Source organism: Microcaecilia unicolor, chromosome 9 (genome assembly GCF_901765095.1).
Source record: "Microcaecilia unicolor chromosome 9, aMicUni1.1, whole genome shotgun sequence".
In the NCBI taxonomy this organism is placed as follows: Eukaryota; Metazoa; Chordata; class Amphibia; order Gymnophiona; family Siphonopidae; genus Microcaecilia; species Microcaecilia unicolor.
In genome coordinates, this window is record NC_044039.1 from 88,649,048 (window position 1) to 88,672,927 (window position 23,880).

The following is a 23,880-nucleotide window of genomic DNA, read 5'->3' on the forward strand; positions in this document are numbered from 1 at the left end:
GGAAAAATTCTCACCTTTTAAAAGGCTTTTGTAATTTTTTTGAGTTTTATTTTTGTTTTTGTAATTTGACCTGATTTAGCTGTCAATTATCCCTGACCTGCAGGAAATATCAGCTTTATAAAATGAAACGCTGAGGTAGCATTGATTTGCTTCAGCTTAATTTGTAAGTGGCGAAATACCTATTTCATACTGTACATTTCTGAATTGTTATAGGTAAGATTCTTGATATTATTGGTTTGGCTAGTTCTTATATTTTAACTAATATTGGTTACCTGTTATTATATTGTATAATGTGAGTGCAGGCTAATGAATTAGAATTTGTATGCTGGAAAAAAGCACACTTCAAAATTATGACTGCCTCCTGAATTACAAACAATGACACTGAAAGAGAATGAAAAGTGTAAAATAGATTTTATGAAATTTTGAAGTTTGTCGGACAATGACTGGGACTTTTTAATGCCTACAGGAGCCTTATCCCTGATGCAGCTGGGCAAAACATGGTATCATGTTGGTGTAGAAGTCTCCTGGGAATTTTTGAGCCTCTCTTTCAGTTAAATGAATGCATATCATTTTGTTAGTGAGATAATATAAAAATTTAACAAAAAGCAATTTGATAAATGGATCAATAAAAAAGGTATGGTGATAGAATTTCCCAGGATTAGTATCTTCACTTTTACCAATCTTCTGGAGGTCTAAGCTAAGCATTGGTATATGGTGGAAGTATGTATCTACTGAGATTTGAATGGTTGCTTTCATCTGAATGGATTATTACCACATTATATAGATTGCTGTTATAAAATAAGCATAAAATAGCACCTTTTTAGGTTTTTCACATAGTTTCTCCATTATAAAATAAGACCTCGCATGGGTAGAGGAAATGAGAGTAAGTGATGGCTCATAAAGACCAAAATGACCACCAGCCTGATCAATATGGTGCTTAGGGTTATTAACTGCCACTCCATACAGGTTACTCCAGTGCCTTCCTGGAAACGCAAAGCAGTCATTTCACTGTGGTTGGGGTTGAGGCAGTTTAACACCATGCTTCATTATTGCAGACTATCCAAGTTGGTGTTGGGTGGGGATAATGGTGCTGAGCAGATGGTGATAAGGAAAGAGAAGGGGTGCTGTGCAGAAAGAGACCAAAAAGGGAATACAGTGCTGGTGTCACTGCCACTACTGAAGGAGGAAGTGCTGTGCTGGAGCTGCCACCATCAAAGAGGGGTTGTCGATTTCAGTTTTCATACACAGTGCCTACAGAACTCACAGGCTGCATCATCCCAGAATCTCAAAACTAGGGGCCAAAAGGCGGCTACTTATTCAGTGTCAAATCTGACAAAAGAATGCACTTGTCTCTTCATCTCAGAGCTGTGATTTTCAAAGGCTTTACGTATTAGTGATAATCTGTTCCATGACTGAACAGGAACTGGCAGTGGCATAGCAAGGGCGGGGTGGTGGGGGCGGTCCGCCTCGGGTGTACGCTGCTGGAAGGTGCAGAGAGCAGCAGCGCACCTGTCGGCTCTGCTGGTTCCCTGCTCCCTCTGCCCCAGAACGGGTTACTTCCTGTTCCGGGGCAGAGGGAGCAGGGAGCCGACATGCGCGCAGCTGCTCTCTGCACCCGGGGGGGGGGGGGGGGGGGGGGGCTTGATGCACCGGGGAGGGGGGGGTGTCATGCTGCACCCTGGGGGGACGGACGCCGCTGCATCTGGGGGGGCAGGGGGGGCGCAGCGGCGATCCGCCCCGGGTGCCAGCCAACCTAGGAACGCCACTGGGAACTGGTTAACAGAGTGCAGTAGCCTAATGGTTAGTGCAGCGGGCTTTGATCCTGACAACTTGGGTTCAATTCCCACTGCAGCTCCTTGTGACCTTGAGCAGTCACTTAACCATCCATTGCCCCAGGTACAAAAACTTAGATTGTGAGCCCTCTAGGGACAGAGGGGCCCCTTTTACTAAGGTGCACTGAAAAGTGCCTTGCGGTAGATGCGAGTTTTGGGCACGCACAGAATCATTTTTCAGCGCACCTGTATAAAAATGCCTTTTTAAAAATTTTGCTGTAAATGGATGTGCGGCAAAATGAAAATTGCCATGCGGCCATTTTGAGTCCGAGACCTTACTGTCAGCCATTAACCTAGCAGTAAGGTCTCATGCGGTAACCGGGCGGTAATGGTCTACGGATGTAAAATGCTGATTACTGCTCATGCGCCAGGAAGTTAAAATATTTTCCGGCACACGTATCAAAAATTAAATTACCAGAAGGGCCGAGCGGTAACTCAAAATTGATATGTGTTGGGCGCGCGTAGGCACCTACGCAGCTTAGTAAAAGGGCCCCAGAGAAAGTACCTGCATATAATGTATACAGCGCTGCGTACATCTAGTAGTGCTATAGAAATGATTAGTAGTAGTAACTTACCTCTAATGACATAAAACTTAGGATTGTTTCTTTGGGCAGATCAACCTAGAAAAGCACAGAATCAAATGGAATTGACAACTTATTAGTTTTATTTTATGTTTTTAGTATACTACTGTAAACCACTTTGACTTTGTTTGAAGTAACTGCGGTATATCAAGTCTGAATAAACAAACATATAAAATATTTAATATTGAGAATATATTGAGTGCTCTGGAAAAGTAACTTTACCTGGTAGCAAGGAAGTGGTTAATTGGAACAGGCATTTTCTGAAGACACCAGTTCAACAGCCACTCACAACAGTGAAGTCACCCCTGTGTAACCAATGGATGTTTCCAGACTTCAAAACTCTCTTTGTGCATGGGAAATAGTTCCCACACTGATGCATGTCTTAGGTCTGTAAGTAAGCTAAGGACCCGTTTCTTTCCGAGCACTCTACCAAAACCCTCATCCACACCCTTGTCACCTCTCGTTTAGACTACTGCAATCTGCTTCTTGCTGGCCTCCCACTTAGTCACCTCTCCCCTCTCCAATTGGTTCAAAACTCTGCTGTCTGTCTCGTCTTCCGTCAGGGTCGCTTTACTCATACTACCCCTCTTTTCAAGTCGCTTCACTGGCTCCCTATCCGTTTTCGCATCCTGTTCAAACTTCTCCTACTAACCTATAAATGTACTCACTTTGCTGCTCCCCAGTATCTCTCCACACTCATCCTTCCCTACACCCCTTCCCGTGCACTCCGCTCCATGAATAAATCCTTCTTATCTGTTCCCTTCTCCACTACTGCCAACTCCAGACTTCGTGCCTTCTGTCTCGCTGCACCCTACGCCTGGAATAAACTTCCTGAGCCCCTACGTCTTGCCCCATCCTTTGCCACCTTTAAATCTAGACTGAAAGCCCACCTCTTTAACATTGCTTTTGACTCGTAACCACTCGCCTCCACCTACCCTCCTCTCCTCCTTCCTGTACACATTAATTGATTACTTTATTTTTTGTCCATTAGATTGTAAGCTCTTTGAGCAGGAACTGTCTTTCTTTTATGTTTGTGAAGCTCCGTACACCTTGTAGCGCTATAGAAATGCTAAATAGTAGTAGTAGACCCTTTTACAAAGTAGCGGTAGGGCTACTGCGCATGTAGTGCATGCCAAATCGACACTACCGCCTGGTTAGCGTGCCCACCCGGCGGTAATGTCAAAAGTTGGCACTTGCTGTTTCCCGTAGTATAAAATGTGTTTCTATTTTTCTCTGAGGACAAGCAGGCTGCTTGTTCTCACTGATGGGTTGACGTCCTCGGCAGCCCCCTCCATCGGAAAGTTTACTAGCAAAGGCCTTTGCTAGTCCTCACGCGCCCATGCGCACCGCGCATGCGCGGCCGTCTTCCCGCCCGAAACCGGCTCGAGCCGGCCAGTCTTCTTTCGTCCGCGCTCGGTACGGTCGTGTTACGCCGTTCGTGCCCCAGAGAGTCGACCTCGCGCGTCCTTTTCGACGTGTTTTTTGCTGTTTTTTCCTTGAAAAAGTTCGGGAAGCGCTCCGGTAGTGTTCCGGAAGACCCTTTCGGGTTTTCTGCCCTTTCCGTATTTCTCAGTTTTTGCCCCGTAAGTTTTCTTTCGTTGTCGGGGTAGGCCTCTTTTGGCCTCGGTCGAGATTTTTCTCCCTCTAAATTTTGGTGCTTCAATTTTCGCCATTTCGGCTTTTGATTTCGCCGGCGTGATTTTTCCGCCCATGACATCGAAGCCTTCCAGCGGCTTCAAGAAGTGCACCCAGTGCGCCCGGGTAATCTCGCTCACTGATAGGCACTCTGCGTGTCTTCAGTGTCTAGGGGCCCAGCACCGCCCTCAGAACTGCAGTCTGTGTTCCCTGTTACAAAGGCGGACTCAGGTAGCGAGATTAGCCCAGTGGAACGTTTTGTTCTCGGGCTCTTCGTCGGCATCGGCACCGGAGGCATCGAGTGCATCGAGTGCATCGACGTCGTCAGCGTCCGGACCATCTTCCTTGGCTGCCGCTCCATCGACTGCATCGAGGCATCGGACCTCTGCATCGGCGCCGAGGCATCGGGCGACTGCATCGACGTCGGTGGTACCGAGACTTCGTCTGCTGATGTCGTCGGACGGAGGTGCATCGTCAGGAGTGCAGGTGAGGGCTGTCCATTCCCCTGCTGGTGGCGGTGAGCCTTCGGGTGGGTCTCCTCCTACCCTGAGGGCTCCTGCGGTACAGCCCCCCCGGGATCGACCCTCTTCGGTCTCGGCCCCGAGGAAGCGACGGATGGATTCTACGTCCTCCTCGTCGGTGCCGGGGAGCTCCGGTGACATGCTTCGGAAGAAGTCGAAGAAGCATCGACACCGGTCTCCTCCCCATGTCGGCACCGAGAGCTCTGGGTCGCCGAGGGATTCGGCACCCAGCAGGCATCGGCACCGAGAGGACCGCTCACCCTCTGTTCAGGAGGTGTCGATGTGCTCCACTCTGGACAGCCCGGAACAGCCTCCTCGCCCGGAACAGGTTCTGACGTCGACGCCTGCATCGACCTCTCAGCCTTTCTCTGCAGCCGCTCTAAACGAGAGCCTCCGGGCCGTTCTCCCAGAGATTCTGGGAGAGCTGTTGCGCCCTACCCCTCCGGTACCGGCGGTGCTTGCGCCTCCGGTACCGTCGAGCGTGGCGCCGGCTGGCCCATCGCCCAGGTTGAGGTCCCCGACGTCGGTACCGCGTGCGGTGCCGACAGCAGCCACCTCCCAGAAAGGCTCCCCGACTACGTCGGCGGAGGGAGCTTCGCCGATGCGGGCGAGGGAGTCTACCTCTCGACGCCCCCACCGTGGACGGGGTTCCACCGAGTCGAGTAGGGCGAGGTTGCAGACGCAGGTTCGTGAACTTGTGTCTGACACCGAGGGTGAGGCCTCGTGGGAGGAAGAGGAGGACCCCAGATATTTCTCTGACGAGGAGTCTGAGGGTCTTCCTTCTGATCCCACTCCCTCTCCTGAGAGACAGCTTTCTCCTCCCGAGAGTCTGTCTTTTGCTTCCTTTGTCCGGGAGATGTCTACGGCCATCCCCTTCCCGGTGGTTGTGGAGGACGAGCCCAGGGCTGAAATGTTTGAGCTCCTGGACTATCCTTCTCCACCTAAGGAAGCGTCCACTGTTCCCTTGCACCATGTCCTGAAAAAGACATTGCTTGCGAACTGGACCAAGCCACTAAGTAATCCCCACATTCCCAAGAAGATTGAGTCCCAGTACCGGATCCATGGGGATCCAGAGCTGATGCGCACTCAGTTGCCTCATGACTCTGGAGTTGTGGATCTGGCCCTAAAGAAGGCTAAGAGTTCTAGGGAGCATGCTTCGGCGACCCCGGGCAAAGACCCTAGAACCTTAGACTCCTTTGGGAGGAAGGCCTACCATTCTTCTATGCTCGTGGCCAAGATCCAGTCTTACCAGCTCTACACGAGCATACACATGCGGAACAATGTGCGGCAGTTGGCGGGCTTGGTTGATGCTCTTCCCCCTGAGCAAGCCAAGCCTTTTCAGGAGGTGGTCAGGCAGCTGAAGGCGTGCAGAAAATTCCTGGCCAGAGGAGTTTATGACACTTTTGATGTTGCGTCCAGGGCCGCTGCTCAAGGTGTGGTGATGCGCAGGCTCTCATGGCTGCGTGCCGCCGACCTGGAGAATAGACTCCAGCAGCGGATTGCGGACTCGCCTTGCCGTGCGGACAACATTTTTGGAGAAAAAGTCGAGCAGGTGGTAGAGTCTCTCCACCAGCGGGACACCGCATTCGACAAGTTCTCCCGCCAGCAGCCTTCAGCCTCTACCTCTACAGGTAGAAGATTTTTCGGGGGAAGGAAGACTGGTCCCTATGCTTCTGGTAAGCGTAGGTACAATCCTCCTTCCCGACAGCCTGCGGCCCAGGCTAAGCCCCAGCGCGCTCGCTCTCGTCAGCAGCGTGCGCCTCAGCAAGGCCCCGCGGCTCCCCAGTAAAAGCAAGGGGCGAGCTTTTGACTGGCTCCAGCAGAGCATAGCCGACATCCAAGTGTCAGTGCCGGGCGGCCTGCCGGTCGGGGGGAGGTTGAAAGCTTTTCACCAAAGGTGGCCTCTCATAACCTCCGATCAGTGGGTTCTCCAAATAGTCCGGCAAGGATACACCCTCAATTTGGCATCAAAACCTCCAAATTGTCCACCGGGGGCTCAGTCTTACAGCTTCCAACACAAGCAGGTACTTGTAGAGGAACTCTCCGCCCTTCTCAGCGCCAATGCGGTCGAGCCCGTGCCATCCGGGCAAGAAGGGCTGGGATTCTATTCCAGGTACTTCCTTGTGGAAAAGAAAACAGGGGGGATGCGTCCCATCCTAGACCTAAGGGCCCTGAACAAATATCTCGTAAAAGAAAAGTTCAGGATGCTTTCCCTGGGCACCCTTCTCCCTATGATTCAGCAAAACGATTGGCTATGCTCTCTGGACTTGAAGGATGCCTATACACACATCCCGATACTGCCAGCTCACAGACAGTATCTGCGATTTCAGTTGGGCACACGCCACTTCCAGTACTGTGTGCTACCCTTTGGGCTCGCCTCTGCGCCCAGGGTGTTCACAAAGTGCCTAGCTGTGGTAGCAGCGGCACTTCGCAGGCTGGGGGTGCACGTGTTCCCATATCTCGACGATTGGCTGGTGAAGAACACATCCGAGGCAGGAGCCCTGCAGTCCATGCAGATGACTATTCGCCTCCTGGAGCTACTGGGGTTTGTGATAAATTACCCAAAGTCCCATCTTCTCCCAGTGCAGAAACTCGAATTCATAGGAGCCCTGCTGGATTCTCGGACGGCTCGCGCCTATCTCCCAGAGGCGAGAGCCAACAACTTGTTGTCCCTCGTCTCGCGGGTGCGTGCGTCCCAGCAGATCACAGCTCGGCAGATGTTGAGATTGCTGGGCCACATGGCCTCCACAGTTCATGTGACTCCCATGGCCCGCCTTCACATGAGATCTGCTCAATGGACCCTAGCCTCCCAGTGGTATCAGGCCGCTGGGGGTCTAGAGGACGTGATCCACCTGTCCACGAGTTTTCTCAAATCCCTGTATTGGTGGACGATTTGCTCCAATTTGACTCTGGGACGTCCCTTCCAAATTCCTCAGCCACAAAAAGTGCTGACCACGGATGCGTCTCTCCTGGGATGGGGAGCTCATGTCGATGGGCTTCACACCCAAGGAAGTTGGTCCCTCCAAGAACGCGATCTACAGATCAATCTTCTGGAGTTGCGAGCGATCTGGAACGCTCTGAAGGCTTTCAGAGATCGGCTGTCCCACCAAATTATCCAAATTCAGACAGACAACCAGGTTGCCATGTACTATGTCAACAAGCAGGGGGGCACCGGATCTCGCCCCCTGTGTCAGGAAGCCGTCAGCATGTGGCTCTGGGCTCGCCGTCTCGGCATGGTGCTCCAAGCCACATATCTGGCAGGCGTAAACAACAGTCTGGCCGACAGACTGAGCCGGATTATGCAACCTCACGAGTGGTCGCTCAACTCCCGAGTGGTGCGCCAGATCTTCCAAGCGTGGGGCACCCCCTTGGTGGATCTCTTCGCATCTCGAGCGAACCACAAAGTCCCTCAGTTCTGTTCCAGGCTTCAGGCCCACGGCAGACTGGCATCGGATGCCTTCCTCCTGGACTGGGGGGAGGGCCTGCTGTATGCTTATCCTCCCATTCCTCTGGTGGGGAAGACTTTGTTGAAACTCAAGCAAGACCGAGGCACCATGATTCTGATTGCTCCCTTTTGGCCGCGTCAGATCTGGTTCCCTCTTCTTCTGGAGTTATCCTCCGAAGAACCGTGGAGATTGGAGTGTTTTCCGACCCTCATCACGCAGGACGAAGGGGCTCTTCTGCATCCCAGCCTCCGGTCCCTGGCTCTCACGGCCTGGATGTTGAGGGCGTAGACTTTGCCTCTTTGGGTCTGTCAGAGGGTGTCTCCCGCATCTTGCTTGCTTCCAGGAAAGATTCCACTAAGAGGAGTTACTTCTTTCTGTGGAGGAGGTTTGCCGTCTGGTGTGACAGCAAGGCCCTAGCTCCTCGCTCTTGTCCGACACAGACCCTGCTTGAATACCTTCTGCACTTGTCTGAGTCTGGTCTCAAGACCAACTCTGTAAGAGTTCACCTTAGCGCAATCAGTGCTTACCATTACCATGTGGAAGGTAAGCCGATCTCAGGACAGCCTTTAGTTGTTCGCTTCATGAGAGGTTTGCTCTTGTCAAAGCCCCCTGTCAAACCTCCTACAGTGTCATGGGATCTCAATGTCGTTCTCACCCAGCTGATGAAACCTCCTTTTGAGCCACTGGATTCCTGCCATCTGAAGTACTTGACCTGGAAGGTCATTTTCTTGGTGGCAGTTACTTCAGCTCGTAGAGTCAGTGAGCTTCAGGCCCTGGTAGCCCAGGCCCCTTACACCAAATTTCATCATAACAGAGTAGTCCTCCGCACTCACCCTAAGTTCTTGCCAAAGGTCGTGTCGGAGTTCCATCTGAACCAGTCAATTGTCTTGCCAACATTCTTTCCCCGTCCTCATTCCTGCCCTGCTGAACGTCAGCTGCACACATTGGACTGCAAAACAGCATTGGCCTTCTACCTGGAGCGGACACAGCCCCACAGACAGTCCGCCCAATTGTTTGTTTCTTTTGACCCCAATAGGAGGGGAGTGGCTGTAGGGAAACGCACCATATCCAATTGGCTAGCAGATTGCATTTCCTTCACTTACGCCCAGGCGGGGCTGGCTCTTGAGGGTCATGTCACGGCTCATAATGTTAGAGCCATGGCTGCGTCGGTAGCCCACTTGAAGTCAGCCTCCATTGAAGAAATTTGCAAAGCTGCGACGTGGTCATCTGTCCACACATTCACATCTCATTACTGCCTGCAGCAGGATACCCGACGCGACAGTCGGTTCGGGCAGTCAGTTCTTCAGAACCTGTTTGGGCTTTAGGATCCAACTCCACCCCCCGAGGGCCCTGTTTGTTCTGTTCCAGGCTGCACTCGCAGTTAGTTGGTAAATTTTTTAGGTCAATCTCAGTTATGTCCTCGCCGTTGCGAGGCCCAATTGACCATGGTTGTTGTTTTGAGTGAGCCTGGGGGCTAGGGATACCCCATCAGTGAGAACAAGCAGCCTGCTTGTCCTCGGAGAAAGCGAATGCTACATACCTGTAGAAGGTATTCTCCGAGGACAGCAGGCTGATTGTTCTCACAAACCCGCCCGCCTCCCCTTTGGAGTTGAGTCTTCCCTTGAAGTGTATTGTCTTGCTACATACTGGACTGGCCGGCTCGAGCCGGTTTTGGGCGGGAAGACGGCCGCGCATGCGCGGTGCGCATGGGTGCGCGAGGACTAGCAAAGGCCTTTGCTAGTAAACTTTCCGATGGAGGGGGCTGCCGAGGACGTCAACCCATCAGTGAGAACAATCAGCCTGCTGTCCTCGGAGAATACCTTCTACAGGTATGTAGCATTCGCTTTTACCGTTTTTTTTTGGGGGGGGGGGGGACTCCTGGCGGTAATTGGCAGCACAGCCACACCGGCGCATGCTACATGAGTACTGAGCGTGTACTGTGTGAGCCCTTACCGCTAGGTCAATGGGTGATGATAAGGGCACAGGCATTAAATAGTTGCGTGCTTAATTCTAGTGCACAGCCATTTACTGCCCCCATTGAAAAAAGCCTGCGTGCGCCAAAAACACACCCACACTACCGCAGGCCACTTTTTACCGTGGTTTAGTAAAAGGACCCCCTAATAAACTAAACTCCAAAAAGGCTTGTTTGGTGAACTGCAATTTTTTTTAGCTCTTTAATTTTTTTTATTTAGATGCATTCTAAGTAATAATGGGACCCTTTTACTAAACTAAATAAGGTGCTACTGTGTGCTTAGTGCTGGAAAAATGGCCTAATGCAGGACACAGGATGTGTTAGTTTAGTCATTTGTGTGCACTAACTGCATGTTTAAAAACTTTTGGGGGGGGAGGGGACATGTTAATGTGATGTCACAGCATACATTAGCATTGCATTATATTTTGCAGATACCGGGTTCTTTAGTTCGTTTTGCTGTTTCACACACAAACCAGTGACTTTGATAGCGCCATCGGTTATAGACTGCATGTGTAAAGGTAAGATCCTTTGGTCTCATTGTATTTTTAGTGTTTTAAGGCAGCGATACACTTTTGAGCAGAGAGGAATTATACAGAAAGATTTTTGCACCATTGTGGCTTTTTGATATAGTTCTTCTTTAGCCTCGGTATCCTCATTCATATTCATTAGTCCCTTTTATACGCCGTGCATTTCACAGATGCTAAATCATTTTTTCAACCTCTTTTTGGTGGGCTTTCTAGCCACTGTGACGTTAGGGAGACGCATAATTTTTTTGTACTTCAGTCCAGGTTCGATAAAGATGGGTGGCGGAGCAGGTGGGGGAAGAGGGGTTGGTGGGCGAGGATAGTGGAGGGCAGACTTATACGGTCTGTGCCAGAGCCGGTGATGGGAGGCGGGACTGGTGGTTGGGAGGTGGGAAATACTGCTGGGCAGACTTGTACGGTCTGTGCCCTGAAAAAGGCAAGTACAAATCAAGGTAAGGTATACACATATGAGTTTATCTTGTTGGGTAGACTGGATGGACCATGCAGGTCTTTTTCTGCCGTCATCTACTATGTTACTATTTCATTTAACGGCACGAGTCCAGTTTTGACAATGATGTCATTTTTTAATGGCATGAGTCTAGTATTCTTTATTATTATCTTTTCTTCCTCTCTTTGGCAGGAGTCACATATTATTTTGTTTCTTCATATTAGAAGTTTTTTTCAGTTTCAATCCCGGTTCAACAAAGGCATCATTTTTATAATAAATGTGTGATTTTATGTAGTCATATCATTTTACTTCACTTTTTAGGTATTTGACATTTGATACTATATGAGAGCTAGAGTGTTGAACACATCCATACTGAAGGTATTGTTCATACAGCTTAACAATTTACTCATCGATGTGGTTCTCAATGATCGATAAATCTGCCTTTTAGTTTGAGTTCACAGACATGATCTTTATTGACATAAGATATCTCAATATACAACTGCTTAGATGTTATTATATTGAACACTTATTTGATAAGTTTTTTTATGTGTTAAATTGATCTCATCAGCAAGTATTTTAGTTATGTTACATTATTTTATTATTTCTTACATGTGTTTGATACTTTTTTATTTGAGTTATAGTGATGTATAATGATTTTTGTGTTTTACGTTTCTTACATATGTTTGATATGTTTTTATTTGGGTTACAGTGATGTATAATGATTTTATTGTTTTATGTTCTTTAAAAAAATATTTTAATAACTGTGTCATTTTTAATTAGACATTTTCTTTTCTTCTCTTTTTAAAATTATTTTTAATCATTTATATATGTATGTATCTTTCACTGTTTAGAGGCTCTTGAGGCCGGCCTTTGTGGCCGAAACACGATTCATGTTGATTCTGTTAGATGTGTGAATAAAACTTTTATATGTGTACGGGACAGGGGGGAAGGGGGGGGATGAAGGGGAGGGGAGGGGTTTAGAGGGGGAGGAGTGTTTAGATATGGGGGAAAAATATTATATAAAGTACTGAAGTTTATAAAGGGTACATTTGATTGTAATGTTGTAGTAGCAAACTGTACTGGCTGGTCCTAATTTTGTTAGGATCTCGGTGTTATAATGCATAGACAGTTTGTCATACATTGTATGTTGTTTAATGTGAAAGCTAAATAAAGACTTCTCACAAATAAAAAAAAAACAACTTTTATATGACCTACATATTATTTAGCTCCTGATTTTTTGGTGTCACCTTTGCTGTGCTTTGCTTGCTTGACTTGTGTGAGGGAGTTTGTTCTTTTGTTTTTGTTGTTTGGTAGAGCCAATCACTTTATGGTTTTGTCTGGTGCATCAAAAGTACTGGTCACTTTTTTATGCCAGACCTTTAGGTTGGCTGGATACACAAATGTGAATTGGATTTTCCACACCTTAGGTCACTCTCACTGAATAATCTTGAAAAAGATACACCCGTCTCTGCTGATAATGGAGATCCCTTCCCTTGTGGTTGGCCCGAAGGATGGCAGCCTTGTGAGCATAGGTAAGTAACTTAATCACTTAGGCCACATCTCTCCTTCATGTTTAGGGCCCAGAGAAGCCCACTCAATGCACAGTTTTCCCCACTGTGGACCCAGCTACAGTACAGAAGGTGGCCACTGCCCCAAATACCCAAGAAGCTCCACCTCATTCAAAGTCTATGGGAGTCCCACCAACCTAGTATTGCTACAATGGGTCCAATTTTCTTAATCATCAGTCTTCAACTTATACTGTTCCATCTTAGCTTGCAGGCTTTCACCTGTTCCTGCGTGGTCGTCAGTGCTTCTTCTGCTTCCTCAGTGTGGTATTCAATCCCACCTGTACACACCACATAAGCAGTTAATGTTTGCGAGATTGATAGCATATGGTATGAGAGCTGCTCAAACTTACTGTCCAAGGCCTGAATCACTGCCAAAATAAGTTGAGTTATATGGGCCTGTGAAAATGCTGGGTGCTCCAGTGACTGCCATCTTGCTGTCATCAGATCCTCTTTTATTTTTGCACTGAGGTTTGGTGGTCATATCAGAAGGCTGTGTGCTCAAAACTCTGTCCATTGACTGTCTACTCCTTTATACCAACTGACCAAAAGTGGTAAAAGATGCTATTAAAAAGGAGAGATGAAGTAGGATTTTCAGGTGGCTTCAGAAGCACCAAGAACAAACGTCTCCCTGTGCTCAGTGCATCACTTGATATCCTCTTGAACAATGTAAACAAATTTGAATTATCAGTTTTTGAGGCCTAGGCAGTGCATATGCTCATTGGCAAAGATTTTTATGATTATAACTAGGGTATCATTTAAAGTCTCATACACTACAAGCCATTGAAGGAAATACGTCATCAGTCAAAGTGAAAGGAACATTTTAGAAAAAAATGGCCTTGTGTCTATCAATGGAGAACAAATGATAATAGAAAATATGAGAAAAATCCATATTTGGGAGAGATTCACAAAGAAAAATGAGAAGTTTTTTTTAATGTAGAAAAAGCATTCCCATCTTGTTTCAAGGGAAAAATGGATCTCATATTCGGACAATGAGTGAAGTCAACTGTACAGCAGCAGATACTGTAGATGTTTTAAGCATCTCTCCAACTAGTGAATGTTCCATGCTTAGTATCACTGAAACACATCATTAACAGGTGCAACTGGAGAATGTCTGTTTATATAGGACAGGATCTGCTGCTGGAAAAGCTGCCCAAAGTAAGTTAAATTTCTGTTCTCCTTAACAATTTATTGGAAATGGGGTAAGGTTAGATATTACAGAATAGAAGAATAGAACACAAGCCAACTTACTGCCAAGATTTCTATCTCGTTGCTACATTGCTGCAGGCTGCTCAAGAAAGTCTGGAGTCGTGAAAGTACCTGCAATAAAAGTTCATTTAAGTCAATCGCACAGACATAGGAACTCAAAACATCTTACATCATAATGCTTAACCCTTGCTGTGTCATCTTTACAGAAAAGTTTGACAAGATGAAACAGCAGTTGTCCGTTTCAAGATACAAGAAAGAAAATGGCATGATTAAATAAGTCAATAGAGTAACTATTACTCATTTATAACTAGATACAAGGAAGGATTACTGGAATAGCATTAGGAAGTTCACCTCTTCCATGACTGCTCTCTTCTGACAGCTCCTGTCTTGGTCATTTCTAGCCTGCACAGCTTTTCTCTCGTCTCTTGCTTGCCCCTACTGCTCTCTCCTTGTACAAGTCTCTTCCTGCTCTGGTTTCTCTTCCCATTTCTTCTATCTGTACTACTCTTGCCCTACTTCTGACACTCTAATCATTTAGCTCTCTCTCTGGCTCCTGTTTCTTGTTGCTCCATATCCTGCCTGCAAAACATCCTCTTTGCCCCATGTCTCCCCTCCTTTTCATTTCATAACATTCTCTGCTAGTACAGACATGTGCAAATACATATAATAAGAAAGTTTTGTAATGAAGAAAGCAAATGGAATGAGAAGCAAAATGAAATTCTGTGAAAAATTATTTAAGACTCATAGAGGAATACTGGATATATAAAGGTAATAGAGGAATGGAAGAGGGCTGCAGACTCTTGTAATGTCATTAAGTATGCCAATTTTGTATCATCAGTAGAATTGTGCATTTCATATTCTAAAGCACTGCTCAAAAGTGGGCACCTCCAAACTACTCACCTGAATTTCATGGCGGCGTCGGACATTGGAAGATAACTTCTCTGGGGAAAGTACACTTACATTTGGCACTATGACAGCTCCATGCTGTTCAAATAAACCTGAAATATAGAGAAGGATGTGTTACTTTTTGTCTCATTTTCTTATTTTTTTTCTTCTGGAATATAAAATATGTAAACATTGTCAATCATGCTGCATTTGCCATTTTAAATATTTGAACAAGGCTGGCCAAGCAGCGTTAAATATGCTGGGGCATAGGGGAGCAATTTGGAAGGGGACCCCAAAGCCCATTCAGTAGACTATGGGGCTCATTTTCAAAGAACTTAGACTTACAAAGTTCCATAGGTTTGTAACTTCATAAGTCTAAGTGCTTTGAAAATACGCCTCTGTATTCTCCTATAGCTTCAAGCAACTGCCCCGTCTGCACCCTGTTAACACTGACCGCGCTCGTGAGCTACATATGACTCCCTTGATGTAAAAACTGTGGCTCTTTTAGTTCTGCTAAATTGTGTTGTGCAGGCATTGTATGTATATTTTTAACCTAAGGGCCAGCAATTCCTGTAAGCTAATCTTGTGATGCATGGGTTTTGAATATGCTTGCTGGGCAGTACAGCAGTGGTTAATAAGTGGTTCATCCCTTCTCCCCCCCTATTACCCCTTCTCAATCTTACTGAGTCCTCTTCTGCATGGATTTGTCACTGCTGAATGATTTGGATTGAGAAGATCTGATCCAGGCTGCAGTTCTGTTTCCTGAATGTTAGTAGTTGTGGATAGAGCAACAGAAAACGATCCCATTGGTTGCTGCTGGAGTATTCATAGTAGCCAAGGTCAGCTGTCCTGGAATCTACCATCTATTCATTTTCCTGAGGTAAGTGGGCAGGTATGAATGGGAGTTGATCTTGGTTGTTTGAGAAACACTCTGCTATCTATGGTTTTCATTGTACCCATGTCTTTAGAGTACAGGACTGTGTTTGTGAATATATTTGTAGCAAGATCTAAAACCACACTTACCAAAAGAAAAAATCTTTCTTGCCTTGGCTTTATTTGCCTCAGCAGACTTACAACCTCCATGAGGAATCCTAAGGATCTGAGGAGACTTTGTGAATAACTATCAAAAGTCCTATTCTTCAGAACACCATGGGGATCGTGCAGAACTTGATCGCTATTTGGAGGGCACAGTCCATCCTTGGCTGTCTCAGGTTCAAAGGGAGGGGTTGGAGCAGGATATAGAAGAGGTTCTCACAGCTATTAGAGAGCTTAAGCCCAGGAAGGTCCCTGGCTTGGATGGGCTCTCCTCAAAAATTTATAAAGTTTTTGTCCCTCAGTTAATAGCACCACTGACTGATCTCTTTAACTCTATCCTGGAGAAGGTGGGAGGAGGCTTTGGTGGATTATGTCTATAGTTGGGATTTCAGTTACTCATAAAGTGGGGAGAGATCCGATGTAGGTGAATCATACACGCCCATTTCATTATTGAATTTGGATGTGAAACTGCTAGCTAGAATCCTCACCGATTGATTAAATAAAATTATTCCCCATATTATTCACGGAGACCAATCAGGATGCATACCAGGGAGGGTGGCCAGAGGCAACGTCCATCGACTAGTGAATTTTTGGCATAGGGATGGGAGAAGGAAATACCAATGGTCCTGGTGGCAACTGATGTGGAGAAAGCCTTTGACCAGGTGGAGTGGGTGTTTTTAATAGCTATCCTTTGTAGGCTTGGGTTTGGGCCTAATTTCATGAGCTGAGTGGGAGTGCTCTATTTGAAGCCCCATGCAAGGGTAAGGATTAATGGAGGATACTCCCAGATTTTTCCATTAGGTCAAGGTACTAGATAGGGATGTCCCCTCTTACTCCTTCTATTTGCATTGGTGATTGAAACATTGGCCACAAGGATATGGAATGACCTGGCAATTCAGGGTATTAAAGTGGGGCAGATGGAATATAAAATACCATTGTATGCTGTTGATATTTTATTAACATTCTCAAGAGTTGAAGAGCAGATTCTTGGATAGAGGCCATCCTAAGTCTGAGATAAAAAAAGCTTATCTGCGAGCACGGTTTGCTCAGAGACCATTGTTGCTGCAGGAGAAGATTGGGGTGGAACAAGAACTTCTGACATGTGTACTTCCATATACGAATATGTCCCAGAAGATGGTTCAAGTGATAAAGACGCACTGGCATGTGGTGCAGCTATATCCATGCTTCCAGGACCCTCCCTTGATATCTTTCACTAGAGGCAAAACTATTGGAGAGTGGTTAATGTCCAATAGATTTAGTGGAGCACTGGATGGAGAAGGGTCATCAGGTGGCAGATATGAGGTGGAGGGTGCTGGAGCATGTAGATGAAAGGATGAAGGGTGGATCAAATAATAAAGTTTTAAATTTTAAGGAGCAGTGGTATATATTTACTTTACAGTCAGTGACACCTTTGGGCTTGAATGCAGAATTGGAGTGGGCATCTCTTATATAGGTGGTGGTAAATTTCAGCAGCTTTACCCTGTTAGGAGCCGGGAAGAAGAGAGGTGAAGTCAGGTTTGATAGATTATAATAAGGGGTTAGAGAGACGCCGTGGCCATCTTTGCAAGGGGAAGATCCTTTAACTGTAGAGCAGAGCTGGCGCTAAACGGCAAAAGGTGAGTGAGAGGTTTTAGAGCGACTGGGTAAAATGTTCCCAGGGTGGTCAGAGCGAGTTGGAGGGAGTGTGACATACTAAGTAAGTTTAAGAACATTTGGTGGGAATGACCATTGGTTAAAGTATACTGGAAGGAGTGTGTAAAATTATTGTCCGATATCATGGGAGTACCCCTCCCTGTTATTATAAAGGTTGTTTTGCTGCAAGTCCCCCCCAAGGTCCAGCAACGATTTTTAAACGTGGCTTTGGCAATGAGGCACATGGTTCCACTTAGATGACTAAGAAACAGATTGAGCGCCGTTGGTACGGACCCTAAGGAGAATGGCAGGGTTAGGAACTGGTTGAGGGGAAAGCAAAAGAAAAGCTCACTCTGAGGAAAGGGACATTATCAGTGGTGTGCCACAAGGACTGGTTTTGGAGCTGGTCTTTTTTTAACATTTTTGTAAGTGAGATTGCAGTTAGACTATCTGGTAAAATTTGCCTCTTGGCAGATGATACCAAAATCTGAAATAGGGTAGACACCACTTATGGTGTGGATAAGATGAGGAAGAACCTAGAAAAGCTTGAAGAATAGTCCAAATTTTGGCAGCTAAGACTTAATGTTAAAAAATATATATAGGTCATGTATTTGAGCTACATAAACCCGAGGGAGCAGTACAGTATAGGGAATAAAGAACCTTCCTGGGAGAAATCAGAAAAAATCTTATGTATAAGCCATAAGAACTGACCTTACTGGGAGGAAGTTAACATTATAGCCTGAAGTGGCTACCTAGCCCCAGAGCTCTGTAACACCCAAGCGAGAAAGACCTAAGCTTTAGGGCAATAAAAACCCTGCCATGCTATGATCCGAGTAACTGAAGGAAAAGCAAACTACAAAGAGAAAAACTGTAGACCTCAAAGAATATCCAGGCAGTGGGCAAGCTCACAAAGTCTCAAGTAGCAGCTGCCAACCAGAGGTAAAAGTTGTTTGAACAGCTCAAACACCATATACTTTACTTAACTGGATTTGATTTCTTGTTTTAAGAAATTAGCTCAAAGTGAGTTACAATCAATAAAATAAAATATATTATAGTCATGTGGTCCTGGAAGTATCAGTGGATTTGATACTGCCAATTTGATAAATTATGGGCTGCTTCCGAGACATTTGTCATCATTGGGGGTTGGGGTGGGGAGTGTAGTGGTTGAAGTGGTTTCAGTCTTTCTTGATTGATCAGTCTTTTGTTGTGCAGACTGGATTCGTAATATTAAAACTGTTTCCCTTTGAGTGTGGGGTCACCAGAGGTCAGTACTGTTTCTCATATTAATGTTGATTCATGACCTTGGTATCCCGTTGTTAGCAAAGGTTTCAGTTTCTTCTGGATTTCTCCAATTTACAACATTGTTTGGATAAAATTGCAGAGTAGATTAAGGCCAACGTGTTGCTTTTAAACTTTGAGAAGACTTCTGTTTGTTGGCTCTCTGGACACTTAGCTCGCCTGTTGCTATTAGGTTGACCATTGGCAGTAGTTGACTCCTTCAAATATCCGGGGGTACTTGTTGACTACCATTTATCATTTTAGGAACAACTGACTAGTGCGATTCAAATGGGTTACTGTATCTTAAGTCAGCTGTGTTCATTAAAATATGTTTTGGATGATGCTACTTTGCACTTATTAATTCATGCTCTTGTTTTATCTCGTTTGGACTATTGTAACTAGGACAAGGGGGCATTCGATGAAGCTACAAAGCAGTAAATTTAAAACGAATCGGAGAAAATGTTTCTACACGCAGCGTGTAATTAAACTCTGGAATTCATTTCCAGGGAATGTGGTAAAGGCGGTTAGCTTAGCGGGGTTTAAACCTTAAAGTTGGTGCATAAATGAACTATGCTTCTCTACTATAACAGCAAAAATACATGGAAGGGCAAAGGCAGCTCTCAGGCAATGCATACTATAGGAAACTGACTCAGGAACCTACACAAAGCAGATGAAAAGTCTTATCAAGACACTTCCAAAACAAGCACAACCATATCTAAAGAAACTTATATCAAATCATCCTTCTATAGGCACGTTCTACATGCTACCTAAAATTCAAAAAACTTATGCTCCAACCAATAAACTACCATAGGTGGTTAAATGAAGCAGCTTGGTGAAGCAAGTTCGGAGCGTATGGAAATGGTACTGCCAACAAAAGCAAATAAATTGGGCAGTAACGGCCTGGTTGCCTCTTCTGGGGAATTTAGTCTTTCCTACAGGCTCATTTGGAAACATTTTTCATATCTGGGTGACAAAGAGGCATATTTATTTATTTATTTTAGTACATTTCTACCCCACAGTTACCCACATGAGCAGGCGCAATGTGGCTTACAATAAATCAAGTGGATACAAAACAAGACAATGATGGCCCAGAAACAGAAAGTGAGAGGAGGGGTAGAAACAGGGGATAACACAGGGCAAATGACAGTGGTGTGCAACGGCCAATGGGAGAGGTTAAGCAGTGAAGTTGCCAGTGGAGTAAGCCTTGTCGAATAAGAACATCTTTAAGGACTTCTTGAACAGTTGGTGGTCGGCGAGCTCCTTAAGTTGTTTTGGTAGGACATTCCAACATTTCGGACTGATGTAAGGGAAGGATGATGCAAAAAGAGTCTTGTATTTAACATTCCTGCAGGTTGGAAAATGGAGAATGAGGTAGGACCTTGCAGATAATATAGCATTTCATCAATGAGATTGAGCATATATTCTGGAGCTTCACCATACATGATCTTGTGTGTAAGTGAACAGATTTTGAATGTGATACGGTCTGCAACGGGGAGCCAGTGTAGTTGAAACCGAAGAGGTTGAGCAGGTTCAAAGTGCAATTTCCCCAGTATGAGCCTTGCAGCCGTGTTTTGGACTGTCTGAAGCCTTTTCAGTATGTAATCCCGGCATCCAGCATAGATCCCACTGCAGTAGTCTATATGTGATAGGACTAGCCACTGAACAAGGGTACGGAAAAGCTCTCTGGTTATGAAATGCCGTATTCGCTTCAGCCTCCACATGGCATGGAACATTCTTTTTGTGATGGTTTGCACTTGAGTATCCAGTTGTAAATGGCTGTCCAGCACGACTCCAAGGATTCTTAGGCTTGGTGATACCGAAAGTTTGTAATCCTTAACGTTGAGTGTAGTTTGGACTACTTTATTGTACTGGGTCGAAAGGATTAGGCAGTGTGTTTTGTCTTGGTTAAGTTTAAACAGAAATGACTTTGCCCAGGATTCCATGATGGAAAAACTTGCGTCTACTTTAACGGTGATATCAGCTAATGTGGACTTGAATGGGATATAGATGGTCACATCATCTGCATAGATGAATGGATTTAGGCCAAGCTTTGATCATGCATTTGCTAATGGAATCAACATAATGTTGAAAAGGGTTGGAGAAAGGGACGAGCCTTGAGGCACCCCACAACTGGCTATCCAAGGCGCAGAAATGACGGAATAAGCTCACTGCCATATAGCATGAAAAACTGAAGGAGAAGGAACCAATATAGGATAAGTACTAAGCCTAGCTACATAAAGTCTGAGACTGAGCATAAGCTTGAATTACATCCTACAGACGTTGACAGGGTACAAACACATAATCACTTGTCTCAGGGCTGGGATAGGGGACAGGCTGTGGATTTCTGTGGCAAAGCTGCATATTTGTATGAGTCTGCATGTCTGTTCTCAATCTGAAAATCAATGAACAGTTAATGGAAAAAACAAAAAAGAAAACTGACCTTTCTTAGTTCTGAAACAAGGATAAAGAACCCAGTTGTACTTCTTCTCAAATGCAAAGGTAATCAGCAGCACAGCCTGACTGGACTTTCTACCTCTAATCTAAGCCTTTACTAAACATGAGACATGTCAAGAAAGTCCAGCTTTAAATAAACCTGAGGCAATGAGTAACTTAGCCACAGGGAGAATAGCCTCCAGTAGGATTGTAAAAACCTCAGTTCACTTGGGGTCATAGCCAAAACACTATGAACATTTAAAATACAAGGTTTCAGATGTCGCTAGTTTTCTATGTTCTACACTTACGAACAGATTTGCCTTTAATCAAGTTAGTGTTTTTTGCTTGCAAAGCACTTGCATATAACTACATTTCCATCATCTCCCATGTGTATTAATTTGCTGCAATTCATTTTGCTATACTTGAATATGAATAACAGAATACTTGAAAAATCAAGTAGCACTCTTCTGTATGGCTAAAGCATAACATAAGGAATCCAGAGTTAGCACCACTACTTTAATTGTAAACTCCCTCGAATAAATGCAGTTTTTCCTTCAGCCACCATAAGGGCCTTACCTTCTGCAACATTGACCCCCAACTACTGAGAGGTCTCCAAACTGCAGTTAATCTTCAACTACATAGAGTTTCCCTTCTGCCACCAATTCTTAACGGCAGCATGTCCCCTTTATAGCATGAGTAGAGAAGACTGAACTCGATTGTGGGGGCTGAGATATGTCAACTACTAGTAGTGGTGGTGGGGGTGGGGGGAGGCGGGGGTGCTCCTGCCTGGTTCACAACAGAGGAAGCCACTAAATGCTGTCTGAACTTCAGACTACAAACCACTCAATAGAAATCTGCTAAGCAGGTAAGCCAATTGCTTGAATGATGGTGTAGTTTGTAGTTGGCTCTTGCACTCTCTCATCCTGCAACTAGATTCACCAGAATTATCAAGCCTTGGGGTCTGCTACCTAAGCATTAGCTCTCTTGGACCCCTGACTTTATTCATTTCCCTTCTGTTGTTAAATTTCACACAACTCCCTTTGTGACAGGATGAATGAATAAGAGGATAAAGAAGTGGCTAAGAGCAAGGAAAGCCAAGTGGCTTGTGAATGCCAAGATAGGGGAGACAAAGCCAGATGAAGGTCCTCACAGCAAGGACAGAGGATCGCCTCTTCTAGAGAAATGGCAAAGCATAACACCCAGTTACCAACTACTGTATCTTCTCTTTTCAAAACTAAACGTAGGAAAAACTCTCCGTAATTTAAACAAACAGAATATGGCAACATTACAGAGCACTGTTTCCCCCCAAAGAAGAATTTAGTGTGAGGGTGCTTTTGAGGGGTCAGGGAGAGGAGGGGAAGGGATATATTGGTAGGGAGTAAGGGATAGAGAAGGTAGATGAAAAATGAAAATTAAACGGGGGAGTCCAGTTAAGATCATTCTCGTTTGTATTTAAGTTATTGTGTTGTAGGACTTGACGTTCTGTTAATTTGGGATCAAGAATCACATGCAAGTACGAATTTCCTTTGTGTCTCACCCATTTGTCAATAAAGATATATAACAACAACAACAACAAAAAAGAATCCAGCTATATCATTTCTACTGACTGACTTACAAAAGAATGAATACCAAGATGAGTTCAACAAGCACAATTTTACAACAGGGCACATAGGTTTTGAAGGCACATTTACAGTATGTGTATGTTGTATCTATTTTAAAAAAGCAACATGTTCGCCTATGTGATTTCATAAAATAGTCTGCCTGAAAGTTCCTGCGTAAAGTTACACTTCCACTGAGACAGGCGTACATTTATGCGCTTGTACATCAGTGCCTATCCCATCTCTGCTCCACTCATTCTCTATTCCTGGGAATGTTTACAGATGGCATTATGATTTCTAAGTACCTATTTTTATGCATGTACACATTGGCACAACTTTATAAAAATCTGCTTAGCTGTCCTATATGTTGACTGCTTATAAAATTACCTCAAGACAGGATACAGGAATGTCACCTGCGAATACTATCTCACAACGTTTATATTCTTAGGTATGCACATGTATAGACTGCACAAACGTGGGCTTCAAACCTCTCCTTTACTTCTAGGCAGGGCCAGATATTGCACAGGTACACTAAGGCATTATTTCTCTGACAATAGCACATAATTCTAAAAAACAATGTCAACTCCCATGCAGTTCCTCACAACTTGAAGGCCCACAGGGCCAAAAACATGCTGATTCATTTCGTTTCCAGCAGTCTCATAACAGAGGCTGTGCCTCCCCCTATAATGCTGTAATGGTAAGAGGGAAGAGAAGCTTATACAGGGCTCTTTCCTCTGTGCCAGGGATTAGTATTTTATACTAACCTGATGTATTAGAAAATGACCCCTTCTGATTCTGTGTGGAAAGATTGTCTGATGACTCCCTAGAAACAAGCAAACAAAATGATGATTAGAAAGCATAAGAAATGAAAAATATCCCTTTCCAAAAAGGCTTGGAATCTACCAGCCCAATATAATAAAACTTGAGTAAACAACTGTGTGCTAAAATTTACCTCACATTTCATGCATTAGAAAAGTGCAAAAAACAAGCGCAGTGGGCCAGAGGTAGGACAGAGACAAAAGAAAGGAGTAACAACTCCACGCAAGCACAGAGCTAATAGCTCATACAGAGCAAAGGTAAGGCTTCAGCAGAATTGGAGTAACGCCAAAGCAGGGGTTGTAGGGAAAGGTAAGTATTCCCCTGTTCGACTAGCAGAATTCTAACAGAATCATAACACTTTCTTGTTGAAGTGAGTAGCAAAATGATTTCCCGAGGGGGTGCCACATTCTCAAAAGATGTTCTGGCCTATGCCCATGTCCAAAAAACACTTGTAAGATTTGTTGGTC

At 45.2% G+C, this 23,880-nt stretch overlaps 1 protein-coding gene across 1 annotated transcript in view; it reads right to left on the minus strand.

The window, feature by feature from the left end:
* Nucleotides 1-23,880, minus strand: part of EIF2AK4 (eukaryotic translation initiation factor 2 alpha kinase 4) — a 285,849-nt gene that overhangs the window by 11,075 nt on the left and 250,894 nt on the right. The window contains exons 34-37 of the mRNA XM_030213680.1: nt 23,359-23,417; nt 14,634-14,731; nt 13,776-13,844; nt 2,408-2,452 (exon numbers count right to left, since the gene is read on the minus strand). Of these exons, the coding sequence (XP_030069540.1) occupies nt 2,408-2,452; nt 13,776-13,844; nt 14,634-14,731; nt 23,359-23,417 (271 nt within the window). The remainder of the gene's footprint in view (nt 1-2,407; nt 2,453-13,775; nt 13,845-14,633; nt 14,732-23,358; nt 23,418-23,880) is intronic.